Genomic DNA, 18,780 nt, shown 5'->3' on the forward strand with positions numbered 1-18,780 from the left:
CTACCGTCATCACAACCATCCCCAATCCCCATCACCATTAACACCACCGATCTTATCACATTTAATCGCCACCACCATCACAACACCATCACAACCATTATCATCATCATCATCATCATCGTCGTTATCATCATCATCATCATCATCATCATCACCACTACCATCATCAACATCATCAATATTATCATCATCTCATCATCATCAACACCACTACCGTCATCATTATCATCATAATCATCGCCATCTCAAAATCACCATCGCCTCCACCGCCGCCACCACCATCACCACCACCACCTTCACTACCATAATCGTCATCATCACCCTAACCGCCACCACCACAAGCATCATTTCATTTATCACCATCTTCACCACCACCATCATCAACATCATCATCTCATCATAGCCATTCCTCTTGAAATAACAAACGTGAACGTCATCGTTCTCTTCATCATCACCTCGCCCACCAACACCATTTTGTTATAACAATCTTCATCTTGTTTATTTTAGTCATTCATATCTCTTCCCCATCTCAATAATACCAAAATCTATGCAATTTTACTGCACACAAAATACTCTCACGGCGGCATTTTCATTTTTCAGCATCTTTTCAACGAAAAGAATTCGACTTTATTTCCTCGTTATATATATAATATATCATATAGTCAAACCACATGGTTGCTCGAAACGTTAATAGATAAAACATACATAATATACACAACACTTATAATGCACATGATGCCCGGGCATAATAATATTATTACATCGGATGAGACGTTCCCACTACCGCAACTTTTGTCCATTTCAATCAATGTACGTGCTGTATGCTGCGAGCTGGCGTGATCACGGGTGACTCACGCACATGACGCAGGGGTTGAGACCACACAGAGCTATCTAGTTAGGGAAAGTATGCGGCATTGGGAACACTCTCATTATATTCGCAAAAAATAAATAACATAAATGGATTTTGATACTAGGAAGCTACTTCAGATCTTCCCATGCGTTCTCTTACCATAATATTGATTTCAATTCGGAACGAAATTTAAGACTGTTATATGAATGAGCTTTGAAATTAATAAATGCTCGAAAAAATGTACGATATGATAGTAGTCATCTACGCAGTGAATACTAGAGAAACTATGTACATGTACATCTTTACTTACTTTTAGCTATATCTTCTCATCCTACATCTTACATTTTTGATGTTTTTCTTCAATTTGCTTCAATTTCCCTTTTCATTTAAGGACAACATTGTAACCATACTCGTCGGAATAACATTATTTTATGATACGTCACATTATCCTTTGGCTAGGGAAAACTATATATGTTTCAGACCGTAATTACAAATAAATATGCAGCGGTTGCAATATTTTGAAATAGTTGATTTAGTCAAAGTAAATTCATAGCATTGTGGAACATTAGCACTGGCATTAAATGATAGTCTCGTTATTATTTCGTAATCATTTACTCAAGTAATATCAATGAATACAAGTACAGAATACGTTGCCGATAAGAAAGACAAATGGCCGGAAAATTCACGCACTTTTAACAGGTATAGAGCATACTATTATGCATCCTCTTGTCGAGTTAAGGTCGAAAGAACAAAAATTCAAATACCCCCATGGCAAAAGAAATTGGGTACTCTCGCGCCTAAACATATCATCTCATATAACTCACCACGGGACAGAAATATGGAAATGGTGTTTGAGGTATTGTAGTTCTAGCATTTACAAAGGCTTGCATTAGTATAAAGAAAGAATGGCTCCCCCCATGATGATGTCATATCGAATCCCCCTCCCCCTCCTTGCACCTTTTATCCGAGAATAATTATAATGTTGCATCTGTACGATCAGCATTAACCATTCATAACTCTTTGTGAGCCTCAGGCCACATAACTGCTACCCTCTTAAGAGCCTCAACCCCTCTCATCTCCCCGCTCTATCATTTTTTTCTACCTGCCCCTCTCTTCTCCTCCTTTCTTTACTTGCCATCGTAAATCCATACAGTGTGCGTGTAGATTTTGGTGAAGGGGCTCGGGGGAAAACTGGAACTTAGAAAAGGGGCTTTTCCCATCATGAATTTTCATGAAGAGGAATTTTGGAGGCAAAATACACTTCTAGTTTTCTCTTCCCCACAATATTCAAATGACCTTCCCCGGGGAGCAGCGAGATAGCACGTATGAGAAACTTCAAACAGTCCCGGCTTATTCCGCAATCGAGATAATATCCATCGTATACAGAGAATGGATGATGCGAATAAATACACCGTGCATTTATTTCTTAGATTCCCCAAGATGGGAAAAATACACAGAGCAGCACAATCCCGTGTTTAATTTACACAAGTAATGATGGCTTTTTAGTCCCTGGAAAATAAGACGGAGGTCATTTTGCCGGAATAATGTTTAGAGAGCGCGAGGATACAACACAAAAACTAATTCGGGGGATGCCCTATTTAACAATATTTTAAGTGCAACGTTTGAGGATTTATGAATATGTTAAAATGGAGATTCTGCACTGAAATGAGTGCGCTTGTGATACTTAACGGATGGATTTTACAACAGAGGGGATGGACCTATGTATTTTTTTTTTGTAATTGTTTGTCATCATAAGTATACTTTTCCGTCGAATCATTGTGGTCGTACTAGGACACTGCTAGTGTGCGTTTTGGGGCGATGATAACATTTGGACCATTGGACAAGTTATGATAAATAACTTGTAACTTCACCTTTCAGTAGGAAGAAAAGAAGAAGGAGTCGAATAAGAAGTACTAGTTTCATCCAACAAACCTTTTGGCAGTGGCATTAATCTTATGGCAATAAATTTGCAAGCAGACTGCATAGTGTGTAGTTCAGACAATATTATTTATAAACAAAATAACTATCTGATAAGCTATTCAAAAAACAAAAAATACATTATCCTTCACTATCAATGATCAGAGTTGCACTGTTTTTATGATACTAAGTCCTCCAAGTTACATTTGTGACCCGTATATAGGTTACAATCCATGTTTCGAAGTATCCAGATATATATTCTTATATTATAAAAGTCATTACAATGGATTTAAATCTTTAAACTTTTAAACGTATAGGAGCTCGCAGTGGCACAACGTCAAAATGACAACTTGGTGTAGCTCTTAGTATTTCCAAAGTGAATTTCTGGCGGTCCAAAGTTGTTGAAGCAATGTCTCTTTCTTTCCTGCTCTTCTACCTCGTAATGGTGTTTTTAAAGACTGTCAAAGCTACAACAAAATTGCCGACACGCACAAAAACTTCGTGTGCAGGTTTTCCCGTCATTTTGAATACAGAGTTCAGCTGATATTTTATCAATGCGTTAAAACTGTTATTGTCAGTTTTTGTTTCTTTATTACAGCACCCGAAATTGCGTGAGTCCATCATCATCATCTATCATACACAAGCTAACTGTCCACATTTATATAATAAATATACCACATTTACGTCCACAATTTCACGACAGAGTGCACAATAAGAGACACCAAATGAAGATTCCAAATCGTACAAAAGTGAGGCGAGAAAGTATGTATAATTCCTTGTAGAATAGCGATGATATTGATAACGTCTAGCATTCGTGTTAACTCCTGTCACGTCCATAGTAAAACACGGCTGGCAAAATTCGACCCTCGGAAAGCAAGACCCACTCGTCAAGTGCTAAGATCACTCAAAGTTTTTAGCAGACGGTTCTCGTTCGCTGTTGTGGATCTTCTTATTAATTTGCTTGTTCGATGGACTTAGTCGCTGGCACTAAGGGGTTCTAAATCGAGATGTGAGGAATGCATCCGATCCGAGGAGTCTGGTGTTGGGGGTAGACTCATCCCCGATCCAGGGGCGGCGTCATCTCGAGGAGGAATGTCCTTGACGAGTGTCGTCTGTCCGAGGCTTTGCTCAGAGAAGTTGACCTGTAGACAAAGAACAATGGAAGAAATAAGATCGAAATCGTTAATTAATCAATAGCTAATTGAGTAAATACATAAATAAAATAGAAATATTTGAGTGTCATGGAATATCCAATGACAATGAGTGGTACATTACAATTACAACGTTGATGGCTTTTAAATTGAGATGTGTTCAAGTGCAAGAAGGTCAAGGGAAACGAACTTCGGTTATTTAATAACATGACATTCATAAGTCATCACATCAAAGTTACCTAAGTTATCAAATACAAAACATGTTTTTATCTATGTTAGTATATGTGACTGACAATAAATAAAAACTTGAATTGTGGAAATTTCTCTCTTTCTGTTCATTTAGAAAAATAAATGAAAATGATGGATGAAAAGTATTTTTATCATCATGTTGTCATGTTTATGGCATTTCATTCTAACTACAGAGGTGTAATTTCTCTATAGGCCGGAAGTAATGGATTTAAAAAAAAAAACATAAAAAAGAGAAGAATACTAAACGAAGATTTGTCTTTGGGAATACGACTAGAATTTCAATTTTCACCCTCAAGGTTTCCGGATTTATCCAAAAATATTTGGACTGGCAATCGACACGCTGCCAAATGTGATTGGATATTACGTAAATACATGCAACAAGACGTCAGTGAGTCGGGTACGAAACACGACATGTTAGACCTTTTTGTCTAGAGAAATACAATTAATAGAAAGGGACAGGCAGAGAGAGACAGAGAGAGAGAGAGAGAGAGAGAGAGAGAGAGAGAGAGAGAGGCATCGACATCAATGATCAAATGAGCATGGAAAGGCAGAGATAGGAGAGTGACAATGACAGTGAGAGGAAGAGACATGGAGAGAGAGAGAGAGAGAGAGAGTGAGATATTAATAAAACATGTAAGTGATATAGGATTGAGGGAAAGAGACAAAAGCGAAAAGATAACAACAGATAGAGTGCAAAGAATGAGAAGAAGGGAGGGAGAAAGTAGAAAAGAGAGAAAGAGAGAAAGAAAGAGAGAGAGAAAGAGAAACAAATTAATTGAAAGCGTGTAAGACAAGAGAAATGGAATGAGAGAGCATGTAAACTAGAAAGAAAGTGAGAGAGAGTGAGTCAGACAGAGAGAGAGAGAGAGAGATAGAGAAAGAAAGAGAGACGTAGCAATAGTACGGGAAGTTTAGATGGGAAATCAAGACATGCTTCCATTAGAGAAGGAAAAGATCGATTTTCTTTTTGATATTTGATCACATGGAAAGCCACGAATTATTGGAAGTGATAGTCCGCAAGATGTTTGTACTGGACACGTCCTGATGTCGCCTAGGAATGACTTTTCTCGACATGGCCAAGCCTTTAGATGCATTAAAATATCAGTTTCCAAAGCAAGAATCTATACCCTGGCAGCCCTTTGTATCCTCAAGGATCTGTAGACGGTGTTTTTTTTTCTAGTGTGTTAAAGGGTGGACTACTTAAGATGCTTCAAATAGAGGAAATATTTATTTTTATATCAACGTCACAAAGTTACTACTAAGATAAGCACAAAGCACATGTGGTTATATAGCCGTATACTTTTCTTCTTCTTCTTCTCCCTCTTCTTTTATTTGTGATTTTGGGATCTAAATTATTTTTTTTTAATTAAAAAAAGCAAAGTAGGAAGTCTGTTACAATGTGGAGAATATTTAAAAAAAGAAAAAGAAAAAAGAAGAGCTTTTCAAGGTCATTCATCAAAGTTACAGCTGATTAATAAAAAAAACACACACAAAAGAAATGATGCTCTGGGTCTTGTGAAATAGTGACTACATCATTGACCTTGCATGAAAGCTCCAGTACGGTGTATACAAACATTTTTTCCCCCAACCCATTGTTTTGTTGTTTCGCAAATTGATTGCCCGGCTTACGCAAGACAAAATCCTGATTGATCACCTGACTTAAGTACGTTCCCTGATTTGATAGCTCGCTCGCAGACGACGATGCGCGTACGCGCACGGTGCGTGTCATGTGGAAACATTACCTACGGGAATCGCAGGTTTCTGCACCCGCGCGGGTCGTTTTGCGTGATGGATTACTGGTGAAAGGCGAACGCGCGAACGGGCGATCTACGCACTTAATCCTGATGTGCATCATAAATTGATTTTGTGCTAGTGCGATTCGCGCCTTCTTGCTGGCTTTGGAGTGGGTAAAGCGTGTGTCAGGGAACGTGAAGGATGAGGTAAGATTACGGGAAATCCCCGGGGATAAACACCTGTAAGGTAAACTGTGATACCGGTGATACCCTGGAAAATCCATACCAACACCGAATGAAAAGAGGAAACTTTAAATGAAGCCAGGTAAAGGAAAAAACTCGATACTTTCTTAAGAAAACTGCAGACAACTTTTTTATGGCCTGATCTATAGTGTATAATTATGAAAGATCCGATTATTCATTTGAGGCTGAATCTCATGAAAGTCACAGCAGATGATGCAATACAATATAAAACAAAGTTGTTTGCACGTTTTCTAGGAGCCAAGCTTAAAAGTACAGTAACAGACGATATATCATCGTCACTTACTCATTCTAGCGCGTTTCTTTGCTTGTCTTTGGTGTCATTCGTACTCTCTGTCCATACGCCTTTGGGCAAAGGAAAACTCTGGGACATTAATACACCCTCCTAAACGAGCCGCGCGTCGCTTCGCCCGATCTACTGCGAACAGAAGGATGGGCCGACGACAGACAGCGATGCGCATCACTATGTCTTTGAGAGAAGTCTTACGAACATTTCCCGCCCTTTCTCTTACGAAAGATTACCACTAGATAACACTGTGCCAATTAGGTAATAGTACATTACACAGCTGACAATGAAGGGAGAAAAGAGTCCTTCGTTCTCATTCGATAACGCTTTCAAATGAGAAAGACTGGGGTGATTTGTCAGATGAAACGGCGAATCTTGCTCAATTACTCTGGATAAGTCGTTGTTGATGAGTGTTTGCAGATTTGTCAAATGATCTTGTAGGGGTACCATTCGTTTATTTAGGATTTAGGACCCGAATCTATTGTTTCTAAACATTGTTTTAGCGCAGGATAAAATGAACCCGATGAAAGGTTTCGCCGGTCTGTACTTCCCTGTCTTAGGATTGCATTGCAACCTCGAAGCAATCGTTGTGCTCTTGATAACGCGAGGAACTAGGATGTTCTTTATATTATTCTATGAATGATTATGAAATGGATTATTCTCATTACAATTATTAGATTACTGTGCCTTGTTTGTAATCTTACTTGCTCATTGAATTTAAATGGAAGGTAATTCGATGAACATATTTAACAACAGATCATTCTAACTGGTTCATCGATATTGCTTCTAAGCTATGAACCTTCCTTTTAATTCAAATAAATTAATGAGACAGTAGTGTGAGGAAAAGACATGGTAGAATCGCTCCATTACCTTTTGATATATTTATTCAATATCATAAATAAACGTAGACATTAAACAAAAATCCTTCACGGGGCTAAAATGACACAAGAGTGTGGCCCTTATAATAAATAATCGAATTTCCATTTTAACTTCAACAACTACATTGCGCAGACTACAGCTTCCACGCAGGTATGCATTCACTTCCAATTCAGATCACTTTCTAATTTCCTGGTATAAAATACGACAGGAATATTCCACGACTTCATCATAGTTCACCTACCCTTCTAGCCAAACGAGTGCAAAACATTTATCCAGCATGTTTTTCTAAACACATTAGTCATATTAGGCATTCAAGCCAAGCAAAGTCTAAAGAGAAAAGAAGACGTCAGAGACAGAGAATACAGGGTGAGGTAGAGAGTGAGTAGAAGACACCAGGCATGGCCAAGGGTTACTTAGCCATACTGTTTACACTACGTCGAGGACTAGATCTTGATGATTTATAGCTCAAAACCTGATCGTAAAGTACAATAAATATTTGCATCGATAGCCTAAGCAAACATAGACTTCTCTCTACTTTTTTCCTTTTTTATCCCAGCTCCTGTTTTTCATTTTCCCCTCCACCTTTCTCAAGTCACGGAGAATCTTCCGTCGACCACAAAAATGATGTTCGTACAACGAACCCACCACCGCATCACCGCTTACAAGAATAAAATGAGAGAGAGAGAGGGGGAAAGAAAATGTTGATATCTATTTTGGATATGATTTATTGCCCAAGCGGCGCTTCATACTAAACACACAGTGAATCACTAAGACGATCACATTCTGTACCGTAACTAATCATTTTAAACCGTGTTTGCGCTCCATATGACCCATGTCAGATGAGTTTCTTTCGGAGGTCACTTAGAAGTCATAAATTGTTTTATCGATATTAATAACACTTTTTTTGTCTACACAGAAAACAAACGGACAATTATGCACATGTATTTAAATGAATAGATTTGAACCTAAATAGAAGGGAAGTGGGTACACCCATTTCCTTTCAACTCTGTTGTTAAAAATTACATTGAATAGTTAAATAATGTTAAAAAAAGAAAATTCCCCAACCGTTCACTGGATAATCAACAAAATAATGAGAGAGAAAGAATACGAAAATTAATGAGCATTTCCGAAGTAGCTTGGATAAGGCAGGGAGATAAGGTTAAAAGGATTCGACTGCATCATACATTCTTTAAATTTGTTAATACACAGCTTTCGATGTCCAATCAGTAGATATGCAGGTTGAGATGTTGGAGTATTAGGAATAAATCACTCTTGGGAATTTCCGTAGAGAAACGTACTTATCGATAATGTTATGTAGGCCGATATAACGTGTATAATCCAAACGGATGAATAACGGATTTAGTTTTTTGGCTTAAATATCATATGGGGGAAACTGATGCTCATCAGGGGTTAATATCTCCAAATACCCAAGTTTGGACTGCCCAGCTAAGTCGTCAGATTTCGTTCACTCTCGCCCTCTTTATATTAATTTCTGCGATCACTGGGTGCAGTGTAATCCAAGGGATTCGAATTAATTTTGAGTACATATTGGAGACTCCAGAAGTAGTTCACGTTCATAATTACTAACCGGCGAACGGGCGACCAAGATGGAGCTGCTGAAATGAAATGTTTCATTTTCCATACAGGGCAAATTTCGATTAGATTCCTAAATGGTAAAGTAATTGAATTCATTATCAGACTAACCGACCATTTCGAGTCGAGATGGGAAATAATTATCGATTTGGCCAAAAGGAAGAACGATTTTTTCCTTCTTCTCCGGCACGAGCCCCCCCCCCCCTCAATCTCTCTCTCGCTCTCTCTTTCTCTCTCTTTCTCTCTCCCCCTTCATTTGTCGTTACCCAAATCAACCCTTCTTCATCAGCTGATGTATAATTCATATTACATATTGTCTTGATCGAAACATGGCATACTTTCTTAACCTAATGATATATGGTGAGGTGCATGCCCAAGGTTAATTTATCTACAGTGATAATATTTCGAAGGATAGCATTAGAATTTAGGATAGATGGAGATATTGAGTTAGCAAGTCGGAAGAGAGAAAGAGAGGGAGGGTTGTTACTAGAGTTTTTTTTTTAAAGGTATTGCTAAAACGGAAAACTCGACTCGAAATCGATGTATTTTTTTTCCCTCGTAAATCATCAAGAGCAAATTGAGAGATATTGTTTCATTTGTCAATGCCATTTTCACCTGCTGTATGAGCTTACATCAAGCCTCATTGCAAGAAACCTATAGCTCATTTCAGACTTGATATAACCGTCAACGGGTCATGATCGATTTTAGGGAACATTATTAAATGTGTTCTCTGTTTAGAAGTGAAACATTGGTCACATGAATCCTCGAAAATTAGAAGCTTACAAATAGGTCTAATTTCAAACGTGAATTTGTACACACGATTTTGATACAAATACCGATACTCACTGTGAGAGTTCTCATTAATATAACTGCGCGCCCTCCGGACAAATATTCTATTACATCAAAATTTATTATGCATACCTTGCCCATAAATATCAATTTGTTAATTATGAATCAATTTATTGATTAAGTTTCAATGATGGCTGCTCGCCCTCGGGTTACCCTTCCCCTCCTTTTTCGTTTCCTTTCTAATTATTATTATTTATTTTGGGGGGCACATATCGTTGGTGTGGCCTAGTATCTCTTTTCGATGTTTCCCGATTGACTATTTGGGACCTAGTAATAAAATCATATCCGCTTTACGTGTGGAGAGACTGGGGGTCGAGTTTCGTATGGGTGGAAACAACCAATTGGTGAATCGCTTGTGTGTTGTGATAATGGCGACACCTTCTTGACACCTTAACGCCACACTGCGTGACCAAGGACGATTCGAGTTTCCGCCTGTATCCAAAATGGCCGCTTGGGACGAAACGGCGAGCAACGGTTTGGAGCAGATTTATCATAGCTAAAAGCCAAGAGTCACTTTCCACGAGGCATAACGAGAGGGGATGCAGGCAGAAGATAGACTTCCAAGTTTTGCCTCATTGATAACATCCATCGTCGCAGGGAAAGGAGAAAGGAAATGGAAGTACGGGTGACGTTTGTGCGATGGAACACCTCATCATCAGTCCCACGTGCTGGGTTCTATGTATAGAGACGGAGTGCAATGCCCTGACAAAGTAATTGGTCCACACCTCTCAAAGTGATGTAGTTACATGTAACGTGCTCTTATAAACGCCTAAAATGAAATCAACTGTGAGCTAAATTTATTGTGAATAAATTTGTCAACACTTTTCACAGAGGAAGGTTTATATGAACGCAAGGGGAAAAAAGACCGGCTTCCATTACGATATAAAAAATTCATAAATCCCTTGACATTGACCGGTTAAATAGGTTATATTACATTTATTAAAGATGTTTCATTCTTGTTTAGTTTGACCGAAATGATGCCTCTTTAGCATACTACTTTTGCTCTGATTTTTTTCTTCATTTTACCCCTCAAAACTCGGTGGGCCACAGCGTCATCTGCAATTATATTGCAACATCAATCTGAGAGCTACAAATTAACATTTTTGAGAATAAACATCCAGCTTTGACTCACCCCCGATTTGAGGCAGAGTAAACATATAAATTACATCAACCGTTTATCCCTTTTCCCTGCCTTGCCTGAACAAAACAAATAGCGCATAAAACATTGAGGACAGGAGAAAAAGCGGAGACGGGGGTTTCTACACGCCCAAAACACGGCCGCCGTCAAATATCACGAAGCCAGACCATAATTTTTCCTCGGCGGTTTTCTCGTATATCTATATCGGTTTCACTACAACAGGGGCGTGCGGAGACAAATCGTAAATGTTGAAGTAGGAATGGGGCTGCATGGCAATTATTATTTTGTCCTACAAAAAGTAATTGTGTAAGGGTTGCCTCTCAGCAAGGGGAAATAGGAATCTTACAATGGCACGAATAATTATTATGTTGTGATAATGAACAGGAACACATAGACCTACATGAAATATACCCGTTCATGTTCGTGATGCTAACAAGCGGTGAGCTTAGGCAGAGATGAGAACTTGGGAGGGGGTGGTGTTACCCCTGTACCTTCCCTCACGAATCTTCATATTGGGGTAGTTGGTTGTTTCAGGAGAACGATGAATTTTTCTGACTGCTTGAGATGAATTATAGTCTGTATCAGTAGAGACGTGGTTGGCCCACCGGCAGAGCGCTGGCTATCGCGACAGAGAAATAGTTGATACGACATCGCTCCCCCGCTCTGCTTTATTTTATAGTCATTACCAACTGGGTAAAAGATATCAACAAACCCATCCTAACACGAGGAGCGTAACAAAAATCAGTAATGAAATCTAACATATCCGCTGTTTCAAAAGATTCGAAACATGTGTAAATCAAAATCTTTTTTTATCTCCACGTCTCGTGTTTTCAGAATTGAGGTTGTTTTTAATTGACATGGACATTTTCTAAAACAATATCAATATTAGACTGAGATGCAGTCTAAAACAATATCAATATTAGACTGAGATGCAGTCTAATATTATACATATAAATATGAATATGTATAGTTTAAAATTATCAAGGCATGTACATTTGGGGGAAATTATGCCAATGTACTTCATCCTCACGGTGGTTAATGACAATTAAAATATATATTTGTGAGACCACTATATCTGTTATACTTCAAAGTTTTCGAACATCATATAACATTTTAAAAAATTGTCCATAAAAGAAAATTAGGGAACAAGGAATTTTTTGAACGATTTTAAAAATAAAAATATAAATCTTCTGACTATCAGAACTGCCACATGGATGAAGGTGAAGAGTGTCTGAGATAAACTTCAACATTTTGACTGTCATTTTCATTTCTTTACTCTATGCTTTGAAAAAAGGAAAGGGGGAAATGAGGACGAAGAGAGGAGAAGGAAACCGATAAAAATCAATCAAAAGAGAGAGTTTTAAAAAAGTCCACCTAAGACACGAGGATGAGGGAGGGGAAAGGCCTCTGGATGGCATCAGTATGCAAGCCACGCCAGAAGATGAATCCATCTAAATATTAGCTCAGTCATACACAGGAAGCTCATGAAAGGACCCCATATTCGTTTGACTGATAGCCAGAAAAATCCTCGATGGACCTCGTCAATTTCTCTCTCATATCAAGAAATATCAGAAGAAAAGCGAAGAAGGAACTTAAACAATACCAAGACACGAGACCACAGTCCGACCTAAAGGCTTAAGCAACGCGGGCAATATATCCATTCCAAATTGCTTGTCTTCACTATTTGTATGAATCCGTCCACTTAAAAATCTTTCCTGTTTATTATATGTGACCACTTTATACCACGTACTCCTCGTCAATTCTACGTGAAAGGTAGATTGCGCTTTTAAGAGTAGGGGGTACTTGAGAGCATTGGAGGTCATTCCTTGTATCTTATTCTTCGTGGTCAGGCATGACGTCATAATTGTGACGAATATGCATTGTTCGAGAGTTAAATATAGACCTTATGAAATAAATATATTATATATACACACACATCTAATGTACGTTATTCAGAAGGGTCTGCTAATAATGGCATGAGATACTTTTCAATTCTCACTTCGCCTGTAAGAATATTTTTACTTTTAAGTGATTGTTGATAACGAGAAATAGCCATACGAAGTTCTAAATAACACTCCCTCTCCCACTCCCTTTCCCACTAGTTTTCTCTCAATTCAAGTCTTTTTTTCTCGCTTTACTCATAATACAAAATGCTACTGCCTATCATTTCTGTAAACCATCCCTATACATCCTCGTTGTACAATGTAAATTCGATTCAAAACACCCTTGGGAGGTCGGCCGAGGCTTACTGAATTATTAATCTCATTATATTTCAGTGATGACATTTTTACCAGCAACGGAGGCCACGAGAAACGAAACAAAAAAAAAGCATTATGCATGTACATGTGTATGAAATTCAATGTGTCCAGCATTTCTTTGAATGATGTATGAATTGGGTATAACACATCTCAATGGAGCAGTAAAAAGTCTAAGTACGCCAGCGCCAAGAGTGAGTGTGTGCGTTAAAATGAAAGCCTGGAGGTGGGTGTGGGTGTGTAACGGCGTGTTTTGTGTTCATCGGTGTGAGTATTCAGACTCGGTTACCATGACGACAAATGGACTCGTCAAAGTCACCGCTGTTTGCGAGCTGAAGAAAAAAGGTTTTTCCACCGATATTTTCACCTTTCGATCTGTTAGTCAGAGTTGTGAATATTTCTCTTCCCCAGAAGAAAATTCCCTTTTCCCTTTCCTCTTCTCTAATCTACCTTCTCTTCTCTCCAAATTCTCCAACTATAAGTTGAATCATGCCTTTCCAACGATACATTAATCTAGTACACTCGAATATACCATGCATACACATTAATTCGATTTTTTTCCCCTTCTAATTTTACTTTCTGTCGCAATTTGCACCTTATACGTTAAAGAATTCATTACAACATTCTTGTTAAATTATTCCATTTCAACATAAAATGGTGGGAAGACACTTTAACAAATAATATAGGCTAAATACGAAATCAACGACTACGTGGTCAATTTTGAGGAAATGCCAAGAATCAGACTTTTAGATAATTATAGACTCGGCGAAGTATATATTTCAGATAGTGCCTAGTTCATTGTCATTCTACAAATTTCATTTTGATAAACACGTTTTAAGAATCGCTGACAGATTGTATCCGCGAATTTCTCGGATGATATCCTTATAAAGTACAAATATTGTAATTATCATCAGTCCGACCAGAGCGTCATATTATATTCTATCCGCGTTTAACAGTAATAAGCTGTAACTTAATTCCTGTCAAGTAGTCTGATATATGAATGATGAGCTTTGGTGACTTCGACGAGAGCCTTTGCATCTTAATTATAATGATCAAAATATCATATAAAGAGATGTAACAAGAAGGAAAAGGCCATGCATACAAATCAAAGCAATCACCAATCTGACACGGATACAAACACAGTGTGAAAAACTAAAGAATGAAATGAGAGAGAGAGAGAGAGAGAGAGAGAGAAAGAGAGAGAAAGAAAAAGAGAAAGAGAAAACGAAAGATAAAGAGAGATAGAAAAAGGGGGAAAGAGAGAGTAAGAGAAAGAGAGAGGGAAAGAGAAAGAGAAAATAAAGGTGGGATAAAGAAAAGGTCAGAGTGAAGGTAAAGAGAACAAGAAGAATAGAACAACAGAGACAGGAAGAAAAGAGATATATATGGGAATTTAAGGAGTAGAGAGATAGACTCACAGAGATAATTGAGCAGGAGAAAGTGACAGGATATCCATGGTAAAATTTAGTGAAATCTTCGTGCGCATACAGATAGACTGATAGAGGGAAAGTGAAGGAGATGAAAAAAGGGAGGGTCTGGCAAAATAGGTGTGCATATTCTGCGAATCCCTGATTGAATCTGGACGCCGTCTCCTTCCTTAATACTTAATAGCTGTATTTTTGCCAAAAAATGTCAAATTCTGCTTCATAATTTTGCTGTTTTCATGATTCACAGGAAATGTGCAAGCTGGTTGATAACAACCACGGGTATTTAAGCAGTACCATGTTTCATGTATGTAACAAATACTCATTCATAGAACACATTCGTGATATTGCAAGATTTGTTTGTATTTTAGGACATGATAAAAGCTAGAACCAATATACCAAACATTATTAGTTTGTTCTATCTTTCCCTTTTGGTCATGGTTCTAATTTTTCCGTCTTACAAAACCCTGTTCATATTTTAAGGAGACTAATACACGTAGGGAAATTGGGAGCTCGAAATTTCAATATATTTAAATATTTTGGCCATACAATTCCCACCGGATTACGAAGTGCCTGTAGTGAGACGCCCCTAACGCGCCCGAGTAGAGTAATTATAGTGGCAACATTGGCCATAGAATGATGATTTGACTCTTACCAGTTGTTGGAATGGTGGTTGTTCGATGTCGCTCTGCAATGCGAAGTCGCTGAGTGCTTTCCATGGTGGTTGTTGATAGCTCTGGACCTCTACCTGACTACCCTGTGGCATCTGAGAATCGTGGCGTACAGGACTAGAGGCTACCATCGGGACTCCGTTGAAGCTTTGCACTCGGCGGTTTGGATCCTGCAATTAATAATAAAAAGGGAATGAAAGAATAATTCATGGTAATTAACAAAAATTATCATCTGTTTAAGTGATTTACAAATATAGCACCCAACTGTTCGGACAACCCTACTCATATACTTCATCTTGACATAGAAAGGCCAAAGACGAAGAATGGATAGCTTCTTCTTACGAATATTATCATTTCAAATGCATCACTTTCCAATCATTCCCTTTATAAAAAAGGATGAGATTTAGACCTTATTATCAAACGACCTCCTGTTTGATAAAACCAGTCAATCAATAACAATAAGGACAACACAAATACATCACTCAATCAATCAATAAATCAATCAATCAATCAATTATTCAAACAATCACTTTATGAGTCCATCACTCAATCAGAACGACATTGTCTATATCTAATCTCTTAGCTGATGTTAAGATAATTTTCTTTTTCTATTCGGAATATAGTATTTGTCAAAGACATTATATTCGAGTCTTTCATTTTCAATTTGGTCTATTGCCTTGTCTGACTCAATAACACATTAGCAAAAATTTAACCATTGGAAAATTTAAGAAATGTATCATATCAATAATTTTACTTGTGAGATAATCTATTTTCAGGGTCAATGAGGGTTCGCTTTCTCAAGACAAATGACAACGATTCCCCCGCCATTTTGATTACCCTTCTACGCAAACGTCCCCTCCTTGATTACCCTTTGTACATGCATCTCCACCCCTCTATCTCTTTCATAAGCCCCAAATTGAATTGTACCTTTAAGCGACATGCGCATAGAGATACCCGACTCAAATTAGTTTGATACGGCAATCAAATTACTGAAGTCGAATAAATGCTACCAGGCGACGCGGGCGAACCCCTAATCGGGACATGCGTTCGATGTCGGCCCATAATTTAATCCTGTTTTGTGCCCAGCGCGCAGATTACACGTCTTCTTCTCCCTTCCACTGCTATACCGCTCCTCTGATAATGGATGATACGAGGGATGGTGCACGCTATAGTAGGAGAAGACGCTTTGGAAGATGGGGAAGAAAAGAGGAGCAGTGCTTTCTCTTTTATCTCGTTGTTGTGTCATTGTTTTTAAAGGACCATGTCAGGTGATGTAATGAAGCTGGAGGTCAGAAACGGTAAACCCTTGGTCATGAATGAAAACCACAGATAACGAGAAGTGGAATTATGATTTAGTTTTCTTCATAAAAAATACGCATTTTTCAATCTTTCCTTTTCTTTCAAAGAATGCTTTTTTTTTTAATGACTAATATATTTAATTTCAAATCATTAAGTATTTCAGTCAATTTCATCTTTGAAGTCAATCTAAAAAGACTACCTAATTGAAAAGCACAATATAGTGGAGTTTGATGTGCTATGGCAAGACATTGTGCTGATCAAATTCATAAATCCTCCACTATGCCTAGAACGCTGAACTCCAACAAAAGCGCTGATTTATGCACTGGACTTTCTATCGACCACGTGTACGTTTCCCCAAGGATATCTTCAAAACGTTTCCAACCACCTACAGATACTGTAACAATGGCGTCTTCGACCTGCCTCAATGGAGTCAATGCAGCTCCTAACTGATCTCATTTCTCCTCAGCCCCATGCCTTCATATCTATTCCAATGCGAGGTATGGTATGACCGTGACTACCATCAACTAATTCAGTCACTGACTGATTTCTTAATTCATGCCGCCTTTGCTCAAAGGACGTAGGAAGAAGCGAACACAGACATGCTATAGAACGTATTTGAAGACCAAGTATCGACTTGAGAACCAACTCAAGAATTGAGCAATAAATGGCTGACAAAAACAACCAGCGTTCATTACACAATTTGAAGCCAATGCCCTTATTATACGATTGAATCTTAATAATCAGATTATCGGGAATTCCATACATATACCAAAGATGATGACGTCATAAGATGATCTAACATTGGAAAACAAAGCTTTATAATAATGTAAAGTGAATTTCATTATCAACACAAGAGTAGCATTACAAATTGTTTTTAAACATGCTATTTAAAACAAATTGTACAAATCTTTCAGGTAGAAGATTGAAAGTTCTTTCATTAATCTACAAATGGTTTAATCGATGGTATATTAGAAGGACAAACATTACCTAACAAGCTTAAACGTGACGTAAATAGCAAAATCGGCCCTGCTAAAGAGCAATTTCATTTTCCCATCATCCATTGTGAAGCCATATTTTTCGGCGAGATATGATTGATTCGGAAAGGTTGCAGAAAGGTTATGTCGAGAGTCTGACTTAACAGAGCCAATGCAGAACAAATGCCACTCGCATGGCTCTCTATAGTCACAGGCTTGATTTTATTTTAAAGAAAAAAAAATTAACCAAACCCTTATATACATGTATAAAGGAAATTAAATAAGGCCTGCGACTGTATATTATAATGATACCAAATCACGTAGAATTGATGAACCTAGAAATATAATGTATTTCATAAGACCATTCTGGAGTCTGTAATGTGTGGGACGTGAATGTGGAGACAAAACGATGGATGAAACTTAAATGAGAATCATACGACTACATAATATGAGCCAAACTTGTAATCAATATCAAGTTATAATAAATGTTCCAAGCTTAATAGTCTACTGAATATCATGGCCTTTCATTAGGGAGAGAGCACCTTAAAACTGTCATAGAAATGATGCATTCGTGATTGATAACAAGTTTTATGAATCATGGCCATGGTCTGGTCCGATTCCGCCGTATTTGTATTACGTTGGGACAAGGGCTTTCTATGTAATATCATTAACGTTATATACATGGTTCTTTTCTAACCTTTTGTATAGACATATTACTGGAGCATTAGGTGTAGAGAAATATGGTATTCATATTGTGTCTCGCCGACCTGGTTAAATGCCTGGAGGGGGTTCTTGGTTTTCGACGACATGAGAAAAGCAGACATGGAACTGACAAACACACATTCAAACAGACACATGAGGGATGTTTCTAAACCGACAGACAGACAGACTGAATTACAGGGCGGCAGAGAATGTCTTACATTATGGAATCCCACCTACGTACTCACATGATCAAATATTACTTATTACAATTTTATAGCTTTTACCACGGAATGTTTAGTGCGGGCGTTGACATGCATAAATTGGATCTTACGATATGTGAGCGTTTGTGTAATTTCAATGTCCTCTCAAACCCTGCAAATGTACTGCGAAAAGAACGATTACAATTGTTTTGCGTGGGTATATTCTGTTTGTATTAATACCCAAATTAGCCTAGTGAGAATAGTGTGAGCTATTTGGAAGCCAAGCAACAAATAACATGGGGTAAAGATATCAAGCGTTCAGGACAAACAGTCAGTCGCAAGTCCCATT

General features: G+C 38.0%; 1 protein-coding gene across 1 annotated transcript in view; it reads right to left on the reverse strand.

Annotated features, from left to right (window-relative positions):
* Positions 1 to 3,517: 3,517 nt before the first annotated feature.
* Positions 3,518 to 18,780, reverse strand: part of LOC576365 (insulin gene enhancer protein ISL-1) — a 58,818-nt gene continuing 43,555 nt past the window's right edge. Inside the window, exons 5-6 of the mRNA XM_776681.5 lie at positions 15,241 to 15,426; positions 3,518 to 3,909 (exon numbers count right to left, since the gene is read on the reverse strand). Coding sequence (XP_781774.3) covers positions 3,742 to 3,909; positions 15,241 to 15,426 — 354 coding nt within the window. The 3' untranslated portion in view covers positions 3,518 to 3,741. The remainder of the gene's footprint in view (positions 3,910 to 15,240; positions 15,427 to 18,780) is intronic.

The sequence above is a fragment of the Strongylocentrotus purpuratus genome, unplaced genomic scaffold, assembly GCF_000002235.5.
Source record: "Strongylocentrotus purpuratus isolate Spur 01 unplaced genomic scaffold, Spur_5.0 spur5_scaffold_9, whole genome shotgun sequence".
NCBI lineage: Eukaryota > Metazoa > Echinodermata > Echinoidea > Camarodonta > Strongylocentrotidae > Strongylocentrotus > Strongylocentrotus purpuratus.